This window comes from Oncorhynchus mykiss, chromosome 10 (genome assembly GCF_057628025.1).
Source record: "Oncorhynchus mykiss isolate SJ-2025 chromosome 10, ASM5762802v1, whole genome shotgun sequence".
NCBI classification, from domain to species: domain Eukaryota; kingdom Metazoa; phylum Chordata; class Actinopteri; order Salmoniformes; family Salmonidae; genus Oncorhynchus; species Oncorhynchus mykiss.
Window position 1 is genome coordinate 4134910 of NC_143031.1, and position 23938 is coordinate 4158847.

The following is a 23938-nucleotide window of genomic DNA, read 5'->3' on the forward strand; positions in this document are numbered from 1 at the left end:
CCCTACTTCCAAGTTCTAGTTTGTTCAGTGTCCCTACTTCCAAGTTCTAAATGGTTTGGTGTCCCTGGTTCCAAGTTCTAGATCATTCCGTATTCCATGTTCCAACTTCTGGATCGTTCTGTTTACCTGTTTCTAAGATCTTAATCGCCGATGTTCCCTGGTTCTATAGGTCACTGGTTCCAGAGAGATGTTGCCTGTCTCTCTCAATTCCCTGGATCAGTGGTTTCAGAATGAAGAAACATGGTTCCAAGTTCTAGGTCCACCGAGTGTTCCCTGGTTCTAGTTCCATGGATCTAGGACAATGGATTCCTTTTTCTGGGTCAATGGGTCTAGTAATGTATTGTTGGAACTAGGTGCATGGTTCTAGCCCACCGTTGTCTTGGTTCTAGACCCATTAATCTCGGACGATTCAAAGGTTCTAGGTCTATTGTTCCAGGTACTGAGTCCATTGTTCTAGCACTCCTGTTCTCCTGTATTCTACAGTAACTTTTCTTTGGTCCTCTGGTCCATGCTCCATGCCGGTGTAGCCCAGCCTCAGAACCTATTCCTGAGGTTCAGTTCTTGGTCTCAGGTCCTGGGGGGGTTTGTAGGGTGGAAGGAGGAACGGATCCTCTGGGCCTCAGAGACACACAGGTGACCAAAGGCCTTGTTATACCACTCTGGAGACCTGCCCCTGGACAAAGCAACAACATAAACATGGGTTAGAACACCTTGTAACACTCTGGAGACCTCATATATAGTGATCCTGTTTGGCTCAGTTGGTGGTAGTGGTTGGTGGTAGTGGTTGGTGGTAGTGGTTGGTGGTAGTGGTTGGTGGTAGGTGGTTGGTGGTAGTGGTAGTGGTTAGTGGTTGGTGGTCGGTGGTAGTGGTTAGTGGTAGGTGGTAGTGGTTGGTGGTGGTAGTGGTTGGTGGTTGGTGGTAGTGGTTGGTGGTGGTAGTGGTTGGTGGTTGGTGGTAGTGGTTGGTGGTTGGTGGTAGTGGTTGGTGGTTGGTGGTAGTGGTTGGTGGTTGTGGTTGGTGGTTGGTGGTTGTGGTTGGTGGTAGTGGTTGGTGGTTGGTGGTAGTGGTTGGTGGTTGTTGGTTGGTGGTAGTGGTTGGTAGTAGTGGATGGTGGTTGTGGTTGGTGGTAGTGGTTGGTGGTTGGTGGTAGTGGTTGGTGGTTGGTGGTTGGTGGTAGTGGTTGGTGGTTGGTGGTTGGTGGTTGGTGGTTGGTGGTTGGTGGTTGGTGGTAGTGGTTGGTGGTTGTGGTTGGTGGTTGGTGGTAGTGGTTGGTAGTAGTGGATGGTGGTTGTGGTTGGTGGTTGGTGGTTGTGATTGGTGGTTGGTGGAAGTGGTTGGTAGTAGTGGATGGTGGTTGTGGTTGGTGGTTGGTGGTAGTGGTTGGTGGTTGGTGGTAGTGGTTGGTGGTTGGTGGTTGGTGGTTGGTAGTAGTGGATGGTGGTTGTGGTTGGTGGTTGGTGGTAGTGGATGGTGGTTGTGGTTGGTGGTTGGTGGTTGTGGTTGGTGGTTGGTGGTAGTGGTTGGTAGTAGTGGATGGTGGTTGTGGTTGGTGGTTGGTGGTAGGTGGTTGGTGGTTGGTGGTTGGTGGTAGTGGTTGGTGGTTGTGGTTGGTGGTTGTGGTTGGTGGTTGTGGTTGGTGGTTGGTGGTTGTGGTTGGTGGTAGTGGTTGGTGGTAGTAGATGGTGGTTGTGGTTGGTAGTAGTGGATGGTGGTAGTGGTTGGTGGTTGTGGTTGTGGTTGGTGGTAGTAGATGGTGGTTGTGGTTGGTAGTAGTAGATGGTGGTAGTGGTAATGGTTGGTAGTGGTAATGGTTGGTAGTGGTAGTGGATGGTGGTAGTAGATGGTGGTTGTGGTAATGGTTGGTAGTGGTAGTGGTTGGTGGTAGTAGATGGTGGTTGTGGTAATGGTTGGTAGTGGTAGTGGTTGGTGGTAGTAGATGGTGGTTGTGGTAATGGTTGTGGTTGGTGGTAGTAGATGGTGGTTGTGGTTGGTGGTAGTGATAGTGGTAGTGATTGGTGGTAGTGATTGGTGGTTGTGGTTGTGGTAGTGGTTGGTGGTACACCATGTGGGTTCTCGTCTCTCTGGAAGTCACCATGGATAATAGAGTCTGACACTAAATGCCACTAAATGCCCCCCACACACACAGCCTTACTTCAGGTCAACCCTGCAGATGTGTGTGAGCCTGGACCTGCCAGTTCCACAGGATTCCAGAAGGTAGTGGGACTCTAGAACTACTCCTCTGACTGCAGGCTGGGCTGGACTGTCCTCCTGGTCCACTGACACACACACCAACACACTGCAACCCTTAGACACATCGTTACGCCATGACCTGAGAGAGAGAGAGAGACACAGAGAGAGAGAGACAGAGAGAGACAGAGACAGAGACAGAGACAGAGACAGAGACAGAGACAGAGAGAGAGAGAGAGAGAGAGAGACAGAGAGTCAGACAGAGAGTCAGACAGAGAGTCAGACAGAGAGTCAGACAGAGAGTCAGACAGAGAGTCAGACAGAGAGTCAGACAGAGAGTCAGACACACCCCACAACCACACAGAGTCAGGAAAGATGACCATAGGGGTAACTATGCAGGAAGAATACAATTTAGCCTCAGTCCTAGTAGTCGATGCTTAGGTTATAAATTAGGGAGGAGGAATCAGGGGAGGGTTTAGAGCAGGAGTGAACAACTCTTACTTTCCTTTCTATATCACATGTCCCAGCATGTTACTGACAGATCAGTCTCTGTTAAAAACCAGAACCATCGATGACCAGAGCTGGGTAGTTGAGAGGCGTGTGTGATTGTGTGTACTAACCTCAGTACCACATAGTCAGTGTTGGGGTGTGGTGCCATGCTCTGCAGGCTGTACTGGTAGATGTCTGTCTGTCTGTCCAGGGTTTCCAGAACCTTCTCCTCCAGTACGTCTGTCTGCCACAGGGGGCGCTGCCTCAGCAGCCTCTCCAACACATCACTGGGCGGGGCACACACCTCCACCGATACACGCCACCGCCGCAAGGGGTTACCATCAGCCACCTGGGATACTCAGAGAGAGAGAGACAGAGAGAGAGAAAGAGACAGAGAGAGAGAGAGAGAGAAAGAGACGGAGAGAGAGAGAGAGAGAGAGAGAGAGAGAGAGAGAGAGAAAGAGAGACAGAGAGAGAGAAAGAGACGGAGAGAGAGAGAGAGAGAGAGAGAGAGAGAGAGAGAGAGAGAGAGAAAGAGAGACAGAGAGACAGAGAGAGAGACACAGAGACAGAGAGACAGAGACACAGAGAAAGAGAGAGAGAGAGAGAGAGAGACAGAGAGAGAGAGAGAGAGAGACAGAGACAGAGAGACAGAGAGAGACAGAGAGAGAGAGACAGAGACAGAGAGAGACAGAGACAGAGAGAGACAGTAAAAACCCTCCAACCCAAAAAGGCCTGTGGTGTTGATGGTATCCTCAATGAAATGATCAAATATACAGACAACAAATTCCAATTGGCTATACTAAAACTCTTTAACATCATACTTAGCTCTGGCATCTTCCCCAATATTTGGAACCAAGGACTGATCACCCCAATCCACAAAAGTGGAGACAAATTTGACCCCAATAACTACCGTGGAATATGTGTCAACAGTAACCTTGGGAAAATCCTCTGCATTATTATTAACAGCAGACTCGTACATTTCCTCAATGAAAACAATGTACTGAGCAAATGTCAAATTGGCTTTTTACCAAATTACCGCACAACAGACCATGTATTCACCCTGCACACCCTAATTGACAACCAAACAAACCAAAACAAAGGCAAAGTCTTCTCATGCTTTGTTGATTTCAAAAAAGCCTTCGACTCAATCTGGCATGAGGGTCTGCTATACAAACTGATGGAAAGTGGTGTTGGGGGTAAAACATACGACATTATAAAATCCATGTACACAAACAACAAGTGTGCGGTTAAAATTGGCAAAAAACACACATTTCTTCACACAGGGTCGTGGGGTTAGACAGGGATGCAGCTTAAGCCCCACCCTCTTCAACATATATATCAACGAATTGGCGCGGGCACTAGAAAAGTCTGCAGCACCCGGCCTCCCCCTGCTAGAATCCGAAGTCAAATGTCTGCTGTTTGCCGATGATCTGGTGCTTCTGTCACCAACCAAGGAGGGCCTACAGCAGCACCTAGATCGTATGCACAGATTCTGTCAGACCTGGGCCCTGACAGTAAATCTCAGTAAGACCAAAATAATGGTGTTCCAAAAAAGGTCCAGTCACCAGGACCACAAACACAAATTCCATCTAGACACTGTTGCCCTAGAGCACACAAAAAACTATACATACCTTGGCCTAAACATCAGCGCCACAGGTAACTTCCACAAAGCTGTGAACGATCTGAGAGACAAGGCAAGAAGGGCATTCTATGCCATCAAAAGAAACATACATTTCAACATACCAATTAGGATTTGGCTAAAAATGTCAGGTGCGTGAATGAGGACCCAAAAGCGAATTAACAAAACAGAGTTTCTTTAATGACGAAACACACGTAGGCTCAGATGGACAGGCAGATTCCGACAGGACAGGACAAGGTTAGATGAACAGGCAGATTCCGACAGGACAGGACAAGGTTGCAGCAAACACGACGATAGTCTGGTTCAGGCATGAGAAACACAAACGAGAATCTGACAAAGACAGAAGCAGAAACAGAGAGAGATATAGAGACCTAATCAGAGGGAAAAAGGGAACAGGTGGGAAAAGGGGTGAACGAGATAGTTAGAAAAGACAAGGAACAGCTGGGGGAAAGAGGGGAAGAAAAGGTAACCTAATACGACCAGCAGAGGGAGACAGGGTGAAGAGAAAGAACAGGAACAGGACACAACATGACAATACATGACAGTACCCCCCCACTCACCGAGCGCCTCCTGGCGCACTCGAGGAGGAAACCTGGCGGCAACGGAGGAAATCATCGATCAGCGAACGGTCCAGCACGTCCCGAGAGGGAACCCAACTCCTTTCCTCAGGACCGTACCCCTCCCAATCCACTAGGTACTGGTGACCACGGCCCCGAGGACGCATGTCCAAAATCTTACGGACCCTGTAGATAGGTGCGCCCTCGACAAGGATGGGGGGGGGGGGGAAGACGAGCGGGGGCGCGAAGAACGGGCTTAACACAGGAGACATGGAAGACCGGGTGGACGCGACGAAGATATCGCGGAAGAAGAAGTCGCACTGCGACAGGATTAATGATCTGAGAAATACGGAACGGACCAATGAACCGCGGGGTCAACTTGCGAGAAGCTGTCTTAAGGGGAAGGTTCTGAGTGGAGAGCCAAACTCTCTGACCGCGACAATATCTAGGACTCTTAGTTCTACGCTTATTAGCAGCTCTCACAGTCTGCGCCCTATAACGGCAAAGTGCAGACCTGACCCTCTTCCAGGTGCGCTCGCAACGTTGGACAAAAGCCTGAGCGGAGGGGACGCTGGACTCGGCGAACTGAGATGAGAACAGCGGAGGCTGGTACCCGAGGCTACTCTGAAAAGGAGATAGCCCGGTCGCAGACGAAGGAAGCGAGTTGTGGGCGTATTCTGCCCAGGGGAGCTGTTCTGACCAAGACGCAGGGTTGCGAAAAGAAAGACTGCGTAAGATGCGACCAATAGTCTGATTGGCCCGTTCTGCTTGACCGTTAGACTGGGGGTGAAAGCCGGAAGAGAGACTGACGGAAGCCCCAATCAAACGGCAAAACTCCCTCCAAAATTGAGACGTGAATTGCGGACCTCTGTCCGAAACGACGTCTGACGGAAGGCCATGAATTCTGAAAACATTCTCGATGATGATTTGTGCCGTCTCTTTAGCAGAAGGAAGCTTAGCAAGGGGAATGAAATGAGCCGCCTTAGAGAACCTATCGACAACCGTAAGAATAACAGTCTTCCCCGCTGACGAAGGCAGTCCGGTGACAAAATCTAAGGCGATGTGAGACCACGGTCGAGAGGGAATGGGAAGCGGCCTGAGACGGCCGGCAGGAGGGGAGTTACCGGACTTAGTCTGCGCGCAGACCGAACAAGCAGCCACGAAACGACGCGTGTCATGCTCCCGGGTGGGCCACCAAAAACGCTGGCGAATGGAAGCAAGCGTACCCCGAACGCCAGGGTGGCCGGCTAACTTGGCAGAGTGAGCCCACTGAAGAACGGCCAGACGAGTAGGAACGGGAACGAAAAGAAGGTTCCTAGGACAAGCGCGCGGCGACGGAGTGTGAGTGAGTGCTTGCTTTACCTGCCTCTCAATTCCCCAGACAGTCAACCCGACAACACGCCCCTCAGGGAGAATCCCCTCGGGGTCAGTGGAGGCTACTGAAGAACTGAAGAGACGAGATAAAGCATCAGGCTTGGTGTTCTTAGAGCCCGGACGATAAGAAATCACGAACTCGAAACGAGCGAAAAACAGCGCCCAACGAGCCTGACGCGCATTAAGTCGTTTGGCAGAACGGATGTACTCAAGGTTCCTATGGTCAGTCCAAACGACAAAAGGAACGGTCGCCCCCTCCAACCACTGTCGCCATTCGCCTAGGGCTAAGCGGATGGCGAGCAGTTCGCGGTTTCCCACATCATAGTTACGTTCCGACGGCGACAGGCGATGAGAAAAATACGCGCAAGGGTGGACCTTGTCGTCAGAGAGGGAGCGCTGAGAAAGAATGGCTCCCACGCCCACCTCTGACGCGTCAACCTCGACAACAAACTGTCTAGAGACGTCAGGTGTAACAAGGATAGGTGCGGATGTAAAACGATTCTTGAGGAGATCAAAAGCTCCCTGGGCGGAAACGGACCACTTAAAGCACGTCTTGACAGAAGTAAGGGCTGTGAGAGGAGCTGCCACCTGACCGAAATTACGGATGAAACGACGATAGAAGTTCGCGAAGCCGAGAAAGCGCTGCAGCTCGACGCATGACTTAGGGACGGGCCAATCAATGACAGCTTGGACCTTAGCGGGATCCATCTTAATGCCTTCAGCGGAAATAACAGAACCGAGAAATGTGACGGAGGAGGCATGAAACGTGCACTTCTCAGCCTTCACAAAAAGACAATTCTCTAAAAGGCGCTGGAGGACACGTCGAACGTGCTGAACATGAATCTGGAGTGACGGTGAAAAAATCAGGATATCGTCAAGGTAAACGAAAACAAAGATGTTCAGCATGTCTCTCAGGACGTCATTGACTAATGCCTGAAAGACAGCTGGAGCGTTAGCGAGGCCGAAAGGAAGAACCCGGTATTCAAAGTGCCCTAACGGAGTGTTAAATGCCGTCTTCCACTCGTCCCCCTCCCTGATGCGCACGAGATGGTAAGCGTTACAAAGGTCCAACTTAGTGAAAAACCTGGCTCCCTGCAGGATCTCGAAGGCTGAAGACATAAGAGGAAGCGGATAACGATTCTTCACTGTTATGTCATTCAGCCCTCGATAATCTATGCAGGGGCGCAGAGACCCGTCCTTCTTCTTGACAAAAAAAACCCCCGCTCAGGCGGGAGAGGAGGAGGGGACTATGGTACCGGCGTGAAAAGCTACAGACAAATAATCTTCGAGAGCCTTACGTTCGGGAGCCGACAGAGAGTATAGTCTACCCCGGGGGGGAGTGGTTCCCGGAAGGAGATCAACACTACAATCATACGACCGGTGTGGAGGAAGAGAGGTGGCCCTGGACCGACTGAACACCGTGCGCAGATCGTGATATTCCTCCGGCACCCCTGTCAAATCACCAGGCTCCTCCTGTGAAGAAGAGACAGAGGAAACAGGAGGGATAGCAGACATTAAACATTTCACATGACAAGAGACGTTCCAGGAGTGGATAGAATTACTAGACCAATTAATAGAAGGATTATGACAAACTAGCCAGGGATGGCCCAAAACAACAGGTGTAAAAGGTGAACGAAAAATTAAAAAAGAAATGGTTTCGCTATGATTACCAGAGACAGTGAGGGTTAAAGGTAGCGTCTCACGCTGAATCCTGGGGAGAGGACTACCATCCAAGGTGAACAAGGCCGTGGGCTCCCTTAACTGTCTGAGAGGAATGTCATGTTCCCGAGCCCAGGTCTCGTCCATAAAACAGCCCTCCGCCCCAGAGTCTATCAAGGCACTGCAGGAAGCTGACGAACCGGTCCAGCGTAGATGGACCGACAAGGTAGTGCAGGATCTTGAAGGAGAGACAGGAGTAGTAGCGCTCACCAGTAGCCCTCCGCTTACTGATGAGCTCTGGCTTTTACTGGACATGAAGTGACAAAATGACCAGCGGAACCGCAATAGAGACAGAGGCGGTTGGTGATTCTCCGTTCCCTCTCTTTAGTCGAGATGCGGATACCTCCCAGCTGCATAGGCTCAGCACCCGAGCCGGCAGAGGAAGATGGTAGTGATGCGGAGAGGGGGGCAACGGAGAACGCGAGCTCCTTTCCACGAGCTCGGTGACGAAGATCAACCCGTCGCTCTATGCGAATAGCGAGTTCAATCAAGGAATCCACGCTGGAAGGAACCTCCCGGGAGAGAATCTCATCCTTTACCTCTGCGCGGAGACCCTCCAGAAAACGAGCGAGCAAAGCCGGCTCGTTCCAGTCACTGGAGGCAGCAAGAGTGCGAAACTCAATAGAGTAGTCTGTTATGGATCGATTACCTTGACATAGGGAAGACAGGACCCTGGAAGCCTCCTCCCCAAAAACAGATCGGTCAAAAACCCGTATCATCTCCTCCTTAAAGTCCTGATACTGGTTAGTACACTCAGCCCTTGCCTCCCAGATTGCCGTGCCCCACTCACGAGCCCGTCCAGTAAGGAGAGATATGACGTAGGTGATACGAGCAGTGCTCCTGGAGTAAGTGTTGGGCTGGAGAGAAAACACAATATCACACTGGGTGAGGAACGAGCGGCATTCAGTGGGCTCCCCAGAGTAACACGGCGGGTTATTGATTCTGGGCTCCGGAGATTCGAAAGCCCTGAAAGTGGCCGGTGGATCGAGGCGGAGATGGTGAACCTGTTCTGTGAGGTTGGAGACTTGGGTGGCCAGGGTCTCAACGGCATGTCGAGCAGCAGACAATTCCTGCTCGTGTCTGCCTAGCATCGCTCCCTGGATCTCGACGGCTGAGTGGAGAGGATCCGAAGTCGCTGGGTCCATTCTTGGTCGGATTCTTCTGTCAGGTGCGTGAATGAGGACCCAAAAGCGAATTAACAAAACAGAGTTTCTTTAATGACGAAACACACGTAGGCTCAGATGGACAGGCAGATTCCGACAGGACAGGACAAGGTTAGATGAACAGGCAGATTCCGACAGGACAGGACAAGGTTGCAGCAAACACGACGATAGTCTGGTTCAGGCATGAGAAACACAAACGAGAATCCGACAAAGACAGAAGCAGAAACAGAGAGAGATATAGAGACCTAATCAGAGGGAAAAAGGGAACAGGTGGGAAAAGGGGTGAACGAGGTAGTTAGAAAAGACAAGGAACAGCTGGGGGAAAGAGGGGAAGAAAAGGTAACCTAATACGACCAGCAGAGGGAGACAGGGTGAAGAGAAAGAACAGGAACAGGACACAACATGACAATACATGACAAAAAATACTTGAATCAGTTATAGAGCCCATTGCCCTTTATGGTTGTGAGATCTGGGGTCCGCTCACCAACCAAGACTTCACAAAATGTGACAAACACCAAATTGAGACTCTGCACGCAGAATTCTGCAAAAATATCCTCCGTGTACAACGTAGAACACCAAATAATGCATGCAGAGCAAAATTAGGCCGATACCCACTAATTATCAAAATCCAGAAAAGAGCCGTTAAATTCTACAACCACCTAAAAGGAAGTGATTCACAAACCTTCCATAACAAAGCCATCACCTACAGAGAGATGAACCTGGAGAAGAGTCCCCTAAGCAAGCTGGTCCTGGGGCTCTGTTCACAAACACAAACACACCCTACAGAGCCCCAGGACAACAGCACAATTAGACCCAACCAAATCATAAGAAAACAAAAAGATAATTACTTGACACATTGGAAAGAATTAACAAAAAAACAGAGCAAACTAGAATGCTATTTGGCCCTAAACAGAGAGTACACAGCGGCAGAATACCTGACCACTGTGACTGACCCAAAATTAAGGAAAGCTTTGACTATGTACAGACTCAGTGAGCATAGCCTTGCTATTGAGAAAGGCCGCCGTAGGCAGACATGGCTCTCAAGAGAAGACAGGCTATGTGCTCACTGCCCACAAAATGAGGTGGAAACTGAGCTGCACTTCCTAACCTCCTGCCCAATGTATGACCATATTAGAGAGACATATTTCCCTCAGATTACACAGATCCACAAAGAATTCGAAAACAAATCCAATTTTGAAAAACTCCCATATCTACTGCGTGAAATGCCACAGTGTGCCATCACAGCAGCAAGATTTGTGACCTGTTGCCACGAGAAAAGGGCAACCAGTGAAGAACACACACCATTGTAAATACAACCCATATTTATGCTTATTTATTTTATCTTGTGTCCTTTAACCATTTGTACATTGTTAAAACACTGTATATATATATATATAATATGACATTTGTAATGTCTTTACTGTTTTGAAACCTCTGTATTTGTAATGTTTACTGTTCATTTTTGTTGTTTTTCACTTTATATATTCACTTTGTATGTTGTCTACCTCACTTGCTTTGGCAATGTTAACGCATGTTTCCCATGCCAATAAAGCCCTTGAATTGAATTGAATTGACAGAGGGAGAGACACAGAGAGAGAGACAGAGAGAGAGACAGAGAGAGAAAGACAGAGAGAGAGACATAGAGAGAGAGACAGAGAGAGAGAGAAAGAGAGACATAGAGAGACAGAGAGAGAGACAGAAAGAGAGAAAGAGAGAGAGAGAGTGAGAGACAGACAGACAGAGAGAGAGAGAGACAGAGAGAGAGAGAGAGAGAGAGAGAGAGAGAGAGAGAGAGCCAGAGAGCCAGACAGAGTGAGCTGCTGTGGAATACGGATTCTTATCTTTAAAAGTTAGCGCTCGCAGGAAAATAAATTCCCCGAAGCAAAATTGGGGCGGTAACGAAGCGAAATTGGAAAGTGAGAGAAGGCTGAGGCTCCAACACTTAAATCCACTCTTTGTTTCACTCCAGCTCCACTCCAGAGCCACTCCAGAGCCACTCCAGAGCCAATCCAGCTCCACTACAGAGCCACTCCAGCTCCACTCCAGAGCCAATCCAGCTCCACTCCAGAGCCACTCCAGAGCCAATCCAGCTCCACTCCAGAGCCACTCCAGCTCCACTCCAGAGCCACCACCTCCACTCCAGCTCCACTCCAGAGCCACTCCAGCTCCACTCCAGCTCCACTCCAGAGCCACTCCACCTCCACTCCAGCTCCACTCCAGAGCCACTCCAGCTCCACTCCAGCTCCACTCCAGAGCCACTCCAGCTCCACTCCAGCTCCACTCCAGCTCCACTCCAGAGCCACTCCAGCTTCTCTCCAGCTCCACTCCAGCTCCACTCCAGCTCCACTCCAATCCAGCTCCACTCCAGAGCCACTCCAGCTCCACTCTAGAGCCACTCCAGCTCCACTCCAGAGCCACTCCAGAGCCACTCCAGAGTCACTCCAGCTCCACTCCAGAGCCACTCCAGAGCCACTCCAGCTCCACTCCAGCTCCACTCCAGAGCCACTCCAGCTCCACTCCAGCTCCACTCCAGAGCCACTCCAGCTCCACTCCAGCTCCACTCCAGAGCCACTCCAGCTCCACTCCAGAGCCACTCCAGCTCCACTACAGCTCCACTCCAGAGCCACTCCAGCTCCACTCCAGAGCCACTCCAGCTCCACTCCAGAGCCACTCCAGAGCCACTCCAGCTCCACTCCAGCTCCACTCCAGAGCCACTCCAGAGCCACTCCAGCTCCGGAGTCACTCCAGCTCCATTCAAGAGCCACTCCAGAGCCACTCCAGAGCCATTCCAGCTCCACTCCAGCGCCACTCCAGCTCCACTCCAGCTCCACTCCAGAGCCACTCCAGAGCCACTCCAGCGCCACTCCAGCGCCACTCCAGAGCCACTCCAGCTCCACTCCAGAGCCACTCCAGAGCCACTTCAGCTCTGTAGTGCGTCTGTAGTGTGCGACTGTAGTGTGCGTCTGTAGTGTGCGACTGTAGTGTGCGACTGGAGTGTGCGACTGTAGTGTGCGACTGTAGTGTGCGACTGTAGTGTGCGTCTGTAGTGTGCGACTGTAGTGTGCGTCTGTAGTGTGCGACTGTAATGTGCGACTGTAGTGTGCGACTGTAGTGTGCGTCTGTAGTGTGTGACTGTAGTGTGCGTCTGCAGTGTGCGACTGTAGTGTGCGACTGCAGTGTGCATCTGTAGTGTGCGACTGTAGTGTGCGTCTGTAGTGTGCGACTGTAGTGTGCGTCTGTAGTGTGCGACTGTAGTGTGCGACTGTAGTGTGCGACTGTAGTGTGCGTCTGTAGTGTGCGACTGTAGTGTGCGTCTGTAGTGTGCGACTGTAGTGTGCGACTGTAGTGTGCGACTGTAGTGTGCGACTGTAGTGTGCGTCTGTAGTGTGCGACTGTAGTGTGCGTCTGTAGTGTGCGACTGTAGTGTGCGACTGTAGTGTGCGACTGTAGTGTGCGACTGTAGTGTGCGTCTGTAGTGTGCGACTGTAGTGTGCGACTGTAGTGTGCGTCTGTAGTGTGCGACTGTAATGTGCGACTGTAGTGTGCGACTGTAGTGTGCGTCTGTAGTGTGTGACTGTAGTGTGCGTCTGCAGTGTGCGACTGTAGTGTGCGACTGCAGTGTGCGTCTGTAGTGTGCGACTGTAGTGTGCGTCTGTAGTGTGCGACTGTAGTGTGCGTCTGTAGTGTGCGACTGTAGTGTGCGACTGTAGTGTGCGACTGTAGTGTGCGTCTGTAGTGTGCGACTGTAGTGTGCAACTGTAGTGTGCGTCTGTAGTGTGCAACACACACCTTTTTGAAGGCCAGTTCAGTGTGGTCGGTGGAGGCCCGGGACACCCATCCTTTACTATTGTCTCTGGCCTCCTTCAGTAGGCCCCGCACCAGCCCCTCCATGAGTGTGTGGTAGGACCCTTCCTCCTCGTGTGTCTTACACAGCTCGTTCAGAGGGGGCGCTAGTAACTCAGCCTCCATGTAGGAGTTCGGAGACTGGCTCACCGTCTCCTGTGGGATCTGAATGGGAGAAACAGCTATGAAGTATATCAGCTATGAAGTATATCAGCTATGAAGTATATTTGAAACTGTGAGAACAGACTGGTTAACTAGGTTATACCTGGGCCAGGATTTAAACAAACTGGTTAACTAGGTTATACCTGGGTCAGGATTTAAACAAACTGGTTAACTAGGTTATACCTGGGCCAGGATTTAAACAAACTGGTTAACTAGGTTATATCTGGGTCAGGATTTAAACAAACTGGTTACCTAGGTTATACCTGGGTCAGGATTTAAACAAACTGGTTACCTAGGTTATACCTGGGTCAGGATTTAAACAAACTGGTTAACTAGGTTATATCTGGGTCAGGATTTAAACTAACTGGTTACCTAGGTTATATCTGGGTCAGGATTTAAACAAACTGGTTAACTAGGTTATACCTGGGTCAGGATTTAAACAAACTGGTTAACTAGGTTATATCTGGGTCAGGATTTAAACAAACTGGTTAACTAGGTTATATCTGGGTCAGGATTTAAACAAACTGGTTAACTAGGTTATACCTGGGTCAGGATTTAAACAAACTGGTTAACTAGGTTATATCTGGGTCAGGATTTAAACAAACTGGTTACCTAGGTTATACCTGGGTCAGGATTTAAACAAACTGGTTAACTAGGTTATACCCGGGTCAGGATTTAAACAAACTGGTTAACTAGGTTATACCCGGGTCAGGATTTAAACAAACTGGTTGACTAGGTTATACCCGGGTCAGGATTTAAACAAACTGGTTGACTAGGTTATACCTGGGCCAGGATTCAAACAAACTGGTTGACTAGGTTATACCTGGGCCAGGATTCAAACAAACTGGTTAACTAGGTTATACCTGGGCCAGGATTCAAACAAACTGGTTAACTAGGTTATACCTGGGTCAGGATTCAAACAAACTGGTTAACTAGGTTATACCTGGGTCAGGATTCAAACAAACTGGTTAACTAGGTTATACCTGGGTCAGGATTTAAACAAACTGGTTAACTAGGTTATACCTGGGTCAGGATTCAAACAAACTGGTTAACTAGGTTATATCTGGGTCAGGATTTAAACAAACTGGTTAACTAGGTTATACCTGGGTCAGGATTTAAACAAACTGGTTAACTAGGTTATACCTGGGTCAAGATTCAAACTAACTGGTTAACTAGGTTATACCTGGGTCAGGATTTAAACAAACTGGTTAACTAGGTTATACCTGGGTCAGGATTTAAACAAACTGGTTAACTAGGTTATACCTGGGTCAGGATTTAAACAAACTGGTTAACTAGGTTATACCCTGGTAATTATTTAAACAAACTGGTTAACTCGGTTATACCTGGGTCAGGATTTAAACAAACTGGTTAACCAGGTTATATCTGGGTCAGGATTTAAACTAACTGGTTAACTAGGTTATACCCTGGTCATTATTTAAACAAACTGGTTAACTAGGTTATACCTGGGTCAGGATGTTAACAAACTGGTTAACTAGGTTATACCTGGGTCAGGATTTAAACAAACTGGTTAACTAGGTTATACCCTGGTCATTATTTAAACAAACTGGTTAACTAGGTTATACCTGGGTCAGGATTTAAACTAACTGGTTAACTAGGTTATATCTGGGTCAGGATTTAAACAAACTGCAACAGACAGACAGCCCACTGCCTTTGACTTTTAAAAGGTGATTTAAAAGATGCTTGAGCAGACATCCACAGCAACAAAAAAAGCAATTTCTGCAAATGTCAGTGAAAGGCTCTTTAAATGTGCAGTGCAGTGTCAGCACGGTGTAGTTTGTGTGAATCCTGACCTAGATATTAGCTAGGCGCTATAGGACTGTAAAACCTCTTGAAAAAGGCATTGGGCAGACAGACAGACAGGCAGACAGACAGACAGGCAGACAGTCTCACCTCGAACAGGTGTTGGCACTCAGTGATCATGTGAGACAGGCCCTGTGTGGCAGCAAGGTTCTCATTAAGGTCCTTCTGGTCTGGCCGACCAGTAGCATACTTCCTCTGGATGGACCTATAGGAGGAGAGGAGGGGAGGAGTTAGTAACTGAGGGGAACTAAACCCCATCTGTTATAACTAAACTCCATCTGTTATAACTAAACCCCCAGCTGTTTTAACTAAACCCCCATCTGTTATAACTAAACCCCCATCTGTTCAAACTAACCCCCATCCGTTAGAACTAAACCCCCATCTGTTAGAACTAAACCCCCATCTGTTCTAACTAAACCCCCAGCTGTTTTAACTAAACCCCCATCTGTTATAACTAAACCCCATCCGTTAGAACTAAACCCCATCTGTTATAACTAAACCCCATCCGTTAGAACTAAACCCCATCTGTTAGAACTAAACCCCCATCTGTTAGAACTAAACCCCCATTTGTTAGAACTAAACCCCCATCTGTTAGAACTAAACCCCAGCTGTTAGAACTAAACCCCCATCTGTTAGAACTAAACCCCCATCTGTTAGAACTAAACCCCCAGCTGTTAGAACTAAACCCCCAGCTGTTAGAACTAAACCCCCAGCTATTAGAACTAAACCCCCAGCTGTTAGAACTGAACCCCCATCTGTTAGAACTAAACCCCCATTTGTTAGAACTAAACCCCCAGCTGGTAGAACTAAACCCCCAGCTGTTAGAACTAAACCCCATATGTTAGAACTAAACCTCCATCTGTTAGAACTAAACTCCCATCTGTTCGAACTAAACCCCCATCTGTTCAAACTAAACCCCCATCTGTTCAAACTAAACCCCCATCTGTTCAAACTAACCCCCATCTGTTAGAACTAAACCCCCATCTGTTCAAACTAAACCCCCATCTGTTAGAACTAAACTAAACTAAAGCCTAGTGGTTAGAGTGTTGGACTAGTAACCGAAAGGTTGCAAGATAAAATCCCCGAGCTGACAAGGTACAAATCTGTCATTCTGCCCCTGAACAGGCAGTTAACCCACTGTTCCTAGGCCATCATTGAAAATAAGAATTTGTTCTTAACTGACTTGCCTAGTTAAATAAAGGTTAAATAAAGATAAAAAATAAAAAAAATAAAACAAATTAAAAAATAAAGAAATAAACCCACATCTGTTAGAACTAAACCCCATCTGTTCAAACTAAACCCCCATCTGTTCAAACTAAACCCCCAGCTGTTAGAACTAAACCCCCAGCCGTTAGAACTAAACCCCCAGCTGTTAGAACTAAACCCCCAGCTATTAGAACTAAACCCCCAGCTGTTAGAACTAAACCCCCATCTGTTCAAACTAAACCCCCAGCCGTTAGAACTAAACCCCCAGCTATTAGAACTAAACCCCCAGCTATTAGAACTAAACCCCCATCTGTTCAAACTAAACCCCCAGCCGTTAGAACTAAACCCCCAGCTGTTAGAACTAAACCCCCAGCCGTTAGAACTAAACCCCCATCTGTTAGAACTAAACCCCCAGCTGTTAAAATAGACATTGTTAATGCAGTACAGGTTAGCAGATGTTCTGTGTGTGTTTTATCAGTCGTGTTTACAGGTATTCAGCGTCCAACTAAATGCTTCCTGGCCGGTTCCTTCTAAATTGTGCACTCAGAATAAGAGTGTGTGTGTGTGTTTGTTTGTACCTGGGGCACAGGTTGCCGTTCTTCAGTATGTTGAGATGGAACAGAGAGGGGCCCAGACACACAGCCAGGTTCATAGGGGTCATCTGGTTCTCCTCGACACAGGAAGTGACATCGCGCAGAAAGAAGAGCAGTGTCTGGAGCACTTCCCTGTTCTCGTCTGACATCAGCAAGATGGCCGCCCTCACGGCCTGCAACCTGTGCTCATTAGGTACGTCTAGAGCGAGAGAGAGAGAGAGAGTTCACTGACTTGTCGTTGTTGTGAGTTTTTCATCATGTTAGTTTGTTAAATATCCTTGAACAATCTGTAGTTTTATAAACTGCATAAAACTGAAAATATATATATTTTTAAACAATACGCCAACTAAGAGGTGATCAGTCATATCTTTGAAAAGCATTAAATTGAGAAAGGGAATTATAAATGTGTGGTGTTTTTTTTTTATTTATTTTTTTTACCTTTATTTAACTAGGCAAATCAGTTAAGAACAAATTCTTATTTTCAATGACGGTCTAGGAACAGTGGGGTTAACTGGTCTAGGAACAGTGGGTTAACTGCCTGTTCAGGGGCAGAACGACAGATTTGTACCTTGTCAGCTCGGGGATTTAAACTTGCAAACCTTCCGGTTACTAGTCCAACGCTCTAACCACTAGGCTAACCTGCCGCCCCATTGTGGTGTGTGTGTGGTGTGTGTGTGTGGTGTGTGGTGTGTGTGTGTGTGGTGTGTGTGTGTGTGGTGTGTGTGTGTGGTGTGTGGTGTGTGGTGTGTGTGTGTGTGTGGTGTGTGGGTGTGGTGTGTGTGTGTGTGTGTGTGTGTGTGTGTGTGTGTGTGTGTGTGTGTGTGTGTGTGTTCTTACACTGGTAGATGTGTAGGAAGGTCTCTCCCAGCTTGCTGGTCAGTAGAGGTTCAGGAAGGTCTCTGAAAAACTGTTTAACCATGTCTGCTACGTCGTACGCTGACTGGTCCTCGTAACACACACTGTCAGGACTGGTCTCACACTCCTGTCTCAACGCCTGGATACGGGACTTTACACCAGACTTACGGAACAGACCCACCTAGAGAGACAGGTGGAGAGAGGGAGAGGGGGAGGGGAGGGGGAGAGGGAGAGTTGCACTCCTGTCTCAAAAGTCACAAGACTTAAACTCAACTTGCAAAACTGTTAGCATGTTAGTGTGCACACATACACAGTGTGTGTGTGTGACATATGTGTGTGTGTGTGTGTGTGTGTGTGTGTGTGAGAGACTAGGTAAATGGTGTGCGTGTGTGTGTGTGACTAGGTAAGGGGTGTGCGCGTGTGTGTGTGTGTGACTAGGTAAGGTGTGTGTGACTAGGTAAAGGGTGTGTGTGTGTGTGTGTGTGTGTGTGTGTGTGTGTGACTAGGTAAAGGGTGTGTGTGTGTGTACCTGGTCAAGGCAGTGCATTCTGAGATGACTCAGGGCCTGCTGTAGACAGAGGGGTAGAGGGTAACCACAACGCTGTGTATGTACTATGAGGGGAACCCCAAACACACCCTTCTCTCTACTGTCTTCAACCTTCATACGCTTCAGAAACGTAGGGACAGACCTGGGAGAGAGAGAGAGAGAGAGGAGGAGAAGATGACTGTGTGTGTGTGTGTGTGTGTGTGTGTATATATACAGTGCCTTGCGAAAGTATTCGGCCCCCTTGAACTTTGCGACCTTTTGCCACATTTCAGGCTTCAAACATAAAGATATAAAACTGTATTTTTTTGTGAAGAATCAACAACAAGTGGGACACAATCATGAAGTGGAACGACATTTATTGGATATTTCAAACTTTTTTAACAAATCAAAAACTGAAAAATTGGGCGTGCAAAATTATTTAGCCCCCTTAAGTTAATACTTTGTAGCGCCACCTTTTGCTGCGATTACAGCTGTAAGTCGCTTGGGGTATGTCTCTATCAGTTATGCACATCGAGAGACTGAATTTTTTTCCCATTCCTCCTTGCAAAACAGCTCGAGCTCAGTGAGGTTGGATGGAGAGCATTTGTGAACAGCAGTTTTCAGTTCTTTCCACAGATTCTCGATTGGATTCAGGTCTGGACTTTGACTTGGCCATTCTAACACCGGGATATGTTTATTTTTCAACCATTCCATTGTAGATTTTGCTTTATGTTTTGGATCATTGTCTTGTTGGAAGACAAATCTCCGTCCCAGTCTCAGGTCTTTTGCAGACTCCATCAGGTTTTCTTCCAGAATGGTTCTGTATTTGGCTCTATCCATCTTCCCATCAATTTTAACCATCTTCCCTGTCCCTGCTGAAGAAAAGCAGGCCCAAACCATGATGCTGCCACCACCATGTTTGACAGTGGGGATGGTGTGTTCAGCTGTGATGCTTTTACGCCAAACATAACGTTTTGCATTGTTGCCAAACAGTTCAATTTTGGTTTCATCTGACCCGAGCACCTTCTTCCACATGTTTGGTGTGTCTCCCAGGTGGCTTGTGGCAAACTTTAAACGACACTTTTTATGGATATCTTTAAGAAATGGCTTTCTTCTTGCCACTCTTCCATAAAGGCCAGATTTGTGCAATATACGACTGATTGTTGTCCTATGGACAGAGTCTCCCACCTCAGCTGTAGATCTCTGCAGTTCATCCAGAGTGATCATGGGCCTCTTGGCTGCATCTCTGATCAGTCTTCTCCTTGTATGAGCTGAAAGTTTAGAGGGACGGCCAGGTCTTGGCAGATTTGCAGTGGTCTGATACTCCTTCCATTTCAATATTATCGCTTGCACAGTGCTTCTTGGGATGTTTAAAGCTTGGGAAATCTTTTTGTATCCAAATCCGGCTTTAAACTTCTTCACAACAGTATCTCGGACCTGCCTGGTGTGTTCCTTGTTCTTCATGATGCTCTCTGCGCTTTTAACGGACCTCTGAGACTATCACAGTGCAGGTGCATTTATACGGAGACTTGATTACACACAGGTGGATTGTATTTATCATCATTAGTCATTTAGGTCAACATTGGATCATTCAGAGATCCTCACTGAACTTCTGGAGAGAGTTTGCTGCACTGAAAGTAAAGGGGCTGAATAATTTTGCACGCCCAATTTTTCAGTTTTTGATTTGTTAAAAAAGTTTGAAATATCCAATAAATGTCGTTCCACTTCATGATTGTGTCCCACTTGTTGTTGATTCTTCACAAAAAAATACAGTTTTATATCTTTATGCCTGAAATGTGGCAAAAGGTCGCAAAGTTGAAGGGGGCCGAATACTTTCGGAAGGCACTGTATATATATATATGTGTGTGTGTGTGTGTGTGTGTGTGTGTGTGTGTGTGCCTACCAGGTCCAACCATGTTTGTTAGACGTGGAGTATTTCTCCATGATGGCTGTGAGTCGGAGCAGAGAGAACTTCTTGAGCAAGCTGAGCTGGACAGCTGATTGGGTACTGATCTGTAGCGAGGAGTCTGATTGGCTCAGACGATCAGACAGGCGGAAGCTCGGCCACCGGTGACTAGAGAGAGCGAGAGAGACACAGAGAGAGAGAGAGAGAGAGAGAGAGAGAGAGAGAGAGAGAGAGAGAGAGAGAGAGAGAGAGAGAGACAGACAGACAGAGAATTTCTTTATTGTTTTGAAACTTCTGTATGTGTAATGTTTACTGTTCATTTTTATTGTTTATTGTTTATTTCACTTTATATATTCACTTTATTATCTACCTCACTTTCTTTGGCAATGTTAACACATGTTTCCCATGTCAATAAAGCCCTTGAATTGAATTGAATTGAGACAGACAGACAGAGAGACAGAGAGAGAGACGAAGAGAGGGAGAGAGGGAGAGACACCGAGACAGAGAGAGCTGCTGTGGAATAAGGATTCTTATCTTTAAAAGACTAGTTGTTCATGTTTCTGCTCCAGTCTCAACAAGTTTAAAAGGTTAATCTCAGAGAGACTGACCAGGATACATACAGGTCAGAGAGACAGACACTCACTGTGGTCTCGTTAGAGAGACAGACACCGTGGTCTCGTTAGAGAGACAGACACTCACCGTGGTCTCGTAAGGGAAGCTCCCACTCCAGAGTCTCTCCTCTCTCTGGTCCCTGTAGGGTCCGTATCATTTAGGGAGACCCCGTCTCTCTCACCCTCTCCCCCCTCCTCCTCGTTCCCTGCCTCCCCCTCCTGTCCCTCTGTCAGCATGCTGCGACTCCAGTGGTCTACAATCTGCTGCAGACCGCTGACGTGACTGATGATGTCATCCAGGTGGGGGAACAGGTGATCGTCTCGGTCGACATCTAGCAGGTCACCTGTGGACGTGTAAAGGTGAGACCCGGGGACGTTGTCATACACACTCACCCTGCTGCCACGCGGAGCTCCAGGACAGGGAGGCTTCTTGGACAGAGCCATGCCTTCCCAGGGGGAGCCTTGACTGGGGTAGAGCGGAGAGGGAGAGGGGGTCTGGTGCTGGTGGTCGGTGACAGGGGCTAGGCTCTCTATAGACAGGGCTTTGGGGAAGGTGCCTGGTTTGTGGTCCTTGGGGATGTGGACCAGCAGGTCCTCGTATGAGCGGAAGTGGAAGTGGTTCCTGCTGAACAGGCTCTGTTGTGCTTCAGTCCTCCAGCCATGGGGGGCGCCAGAGAGCAGCTCCGTGTCTTCTAGGTAAACACGTCCTCTTTTAGGCCGAGGCTTAGAGACTCTCTGCCTCACACTAGGACTCATGGAACTCACACTGCTTGTCTCTGATTGGCCCTCGCTGCCATCTCCATGGGCAACAGGGGATGTGATGTTGTCTGATTGGTGGAGAGGATGAGGACTGCCATCTGATTGGTTGATGGGGACACAGTGGAGTGTCTGTAGTGCCTGCGGATCCTGCCCCAGTAAGACCGGCCCACTGATGACCAGAGCCCGTCCACTTCCTGTCTTCCTCCTGAAGGACGGCCCCCACGTACGCATCATCTCCATGCGACGCAGGAAGGACTTTGCCGGACTCCGCCCACCCTGGCCATGACGGCTGCTTTTGATTGGTAGAGAGTTGTAGTGGGACATGTCCCTCGGAGGCTGGTAAAAACAATAATTAAATATACATAATTACTCGCTTTACACAATACATCAGCAAGATTACTAAAAAATCACATCTCAAAATAGGACTACTTAATGATAGATCCCTCACTTCAAAGACAGTTATAGTCAATCAACTAATCAATGATCAAAGTCCTGATGTGATTGGCCTGACTGAAACATGGCTTAAGTCGGATGAATTGACTGTGTTAAATGAGGCCTCACCTCCTGGTTATGTTAGTGACCATATCCCCCTGCGCATCCCGCAAAGGCGGAGGTGTTGCTAACATTTAAGACAGAAAATGTAAATTTACAACAAAAAATGACGTGTTCGTCTTTTGAGCTTCTCGTCATGAAATCTATGCAGCTCAATTACTTTTTATAGCTACAGGCCTCCTGGGCCATTTACAGCGTTCCTCACGGAGTTCCCTTAGCTACAGGCCTCCTGGGCCATTTACAGCGTTCCTCACGGAGTTCCCTTAGCTACAGGCCTCCTGGGCCATTTACAGCGTTCCTCACGGAGTTCCCTTAGCTACAGGCCTCCTGGGCCATTTACAGCGTTCCTCACTGAGTTCCCTTAGCTACAGGCCTCCTGGGCCATTTACAGCGTTCCTCACTGAGTTCCCTTAGCTACAGGCCTCCTGGGCCATTTACAGCGTTCCTCACTGAGTTCCCTTAGCTACAGGCCTCCTGGGCCATATACAGCGTTCCTCACTGAGTTCCCTTAGCTACAGGCCTCCTGGGCCATATACAGCGTTCCTCACTGAGTTCCCTTAGCTACAGGCCTCCTGGGCCATTTACAGCGTTCCTCACTGAGTTCCCTTAGCTACAGGCCTCCTGGGCCATTTACAGCGTTCCTCACTGAGTTCCCTTAGCTACAGGCCTCCTGGGCCATATACAGCGTTCCTCACTGAGTTCCCTTAGCTACAGGCCTCCTGGGCCATATACAGCGTTCCTCACTGAGTTCCCTTAGCTACAGGCCTCCTGGGCCATTTACAGCGTTCCTCACTGAGTTCCCTTAGCTACAGGCCTCCTGGGCCATATACAGCGTTCCTCACTGAGTTCCCTGAATTCCTATCGGACCTTGAAGTCATAGCAGATAATATTCACATTTTTGGTGACTTTAATATTCACATGGAAATTGGAAAAATCCACAGACCCACTCCAAAAGGCTTTCGGAGCCATCATCAGCTCATGTTTTGTCCAACATGTCTCTGGGACCTACTCACTGTCACAGTCATCAGCATTCCCCAAGAGAGGATGGCTTTCACTTCAGCAGTAATAAATTCATTAACTTCTTTGAGGAAAAGATCATGATCATTAGAAAGCAAATTACGGACTCCTCTTTAAAACTGTGTATTTCTCGAAAGCTCAGTTGTCCTGAGTCTGCACAACTATGCCAGGACCTAGATCAAGGGAGACACTCAATAAAGCCTCTCTATGTTGAATTTGTGTTAAACACGGCTGCTAGAATCTTGACTAGAACCCCAAAAATGTGATCATATTACTCCAGTGCTAGCCTCCCTACACTGGCTTCCTGTCAAGGCAAGGGCTGATTTCAATGTTCTACTGCTAACCTACAAAGCATTACATGAACTTGCTCCTACCTATCTCTCTGATCTGGTCCTGCCGTACATACCTACTAGTACGCTACTTTCATGCCGACCCTAGGAGGGGTGTGTCACTTGAGTGGGTTGAGTCACTGACGTGATCTTCCTGTCTGGGTTGGCGCCCCCCCCTTGAGATCTTTGTGGGCTATACTCGGCCTTGTCTCAGGATGGTAAGTTGGTGGTTGAAGATATCCCTCTAGTGGTGTAGGGGCTGTGCTTTGGCAAAGTGGGTGGGGTTATATCCTTCCTGTTTGGCCCTGTCCGCGGGTATCATTGGATGGGGCTACAGAGTCTCCCGACCCCTACTGTCTCAGCCTCCAGTATTTATGCTGCAGTAGTTTATGTGTCGGGGGGCTAGGGTCAGTTTGTTATATCTGGAGTACTTCTCCTGTCTTATCCGGTGTCCTGTGTGAATTTAAAAATGCTCTCTCTAATTCTCTCTTTCTCTCCCTCGGAGGACCTGAGCCCTAGGACCATGCCTCAGAACTACCTGGCATGATGACTCCTTGCTGTCCCCAGTCCACCTGGCCGTGCTGCTGCTCCAGTTTAAACTGTTCTGCCTGCGGTCTGCCTATGGA

The 23938-nt window shown here is 48.3% G+C and overlaps 1 protein-coding gene and 1 pseudogene across 2 annotated transcripts in view; both read right to left on the minus strand.

Moving 5' to 3' along the window:
• Positions 1–487: 487 nt before the first annotated feature.
• LOC110534823 (stAR-related lipid transfer protein 13-like) overlaps positions 488–23938 on the minus strand; it is a 91316-nt pseudogene continuing 67865 nt past the window's right edge. Inside the window, exons 7-16 of the transcript XR_016484078.1 lie at positions 20744–21750; positions 20042–20212; positions 18142–18301; positions 17595–17793; positions 16743–16956; positions 15049–15163; positions 12922–13140; positions 2809–3026; positions 2154–2330; positions 488–673 (exon numbers count right to left, since the gene is read on the minus strand). The product of XR_016484078.1 is annotated as an stAR-related lipid transfer protein 13-like (transcript). The remainder of the gene's footprint in view (positions 674–2153; positions 2331–2808; positions 3027–12921; positions 13141–15048; positions 15164–16742; positions 16957–17594; positions 17794–18141; positions 18302–20041; positions 20213–20743; positions 21751–23938) is intronic.
• On the minus strand, positions 11151–12316 carry LOC149979913 (uncharacterized). The gene is made up of 2 exons (XM_090188586.1): positions 12266–12316; positions 11151–12095 (listed from the first exon to the last, which is right to left on the minus strand). The coding sequence occupies exons 1-2, from the start codon at positions 12314–12316 to the stop codon at positions 11151–11153; spliced, it is 996 nt and encodes a 331-aa protein (XP_090044712.1).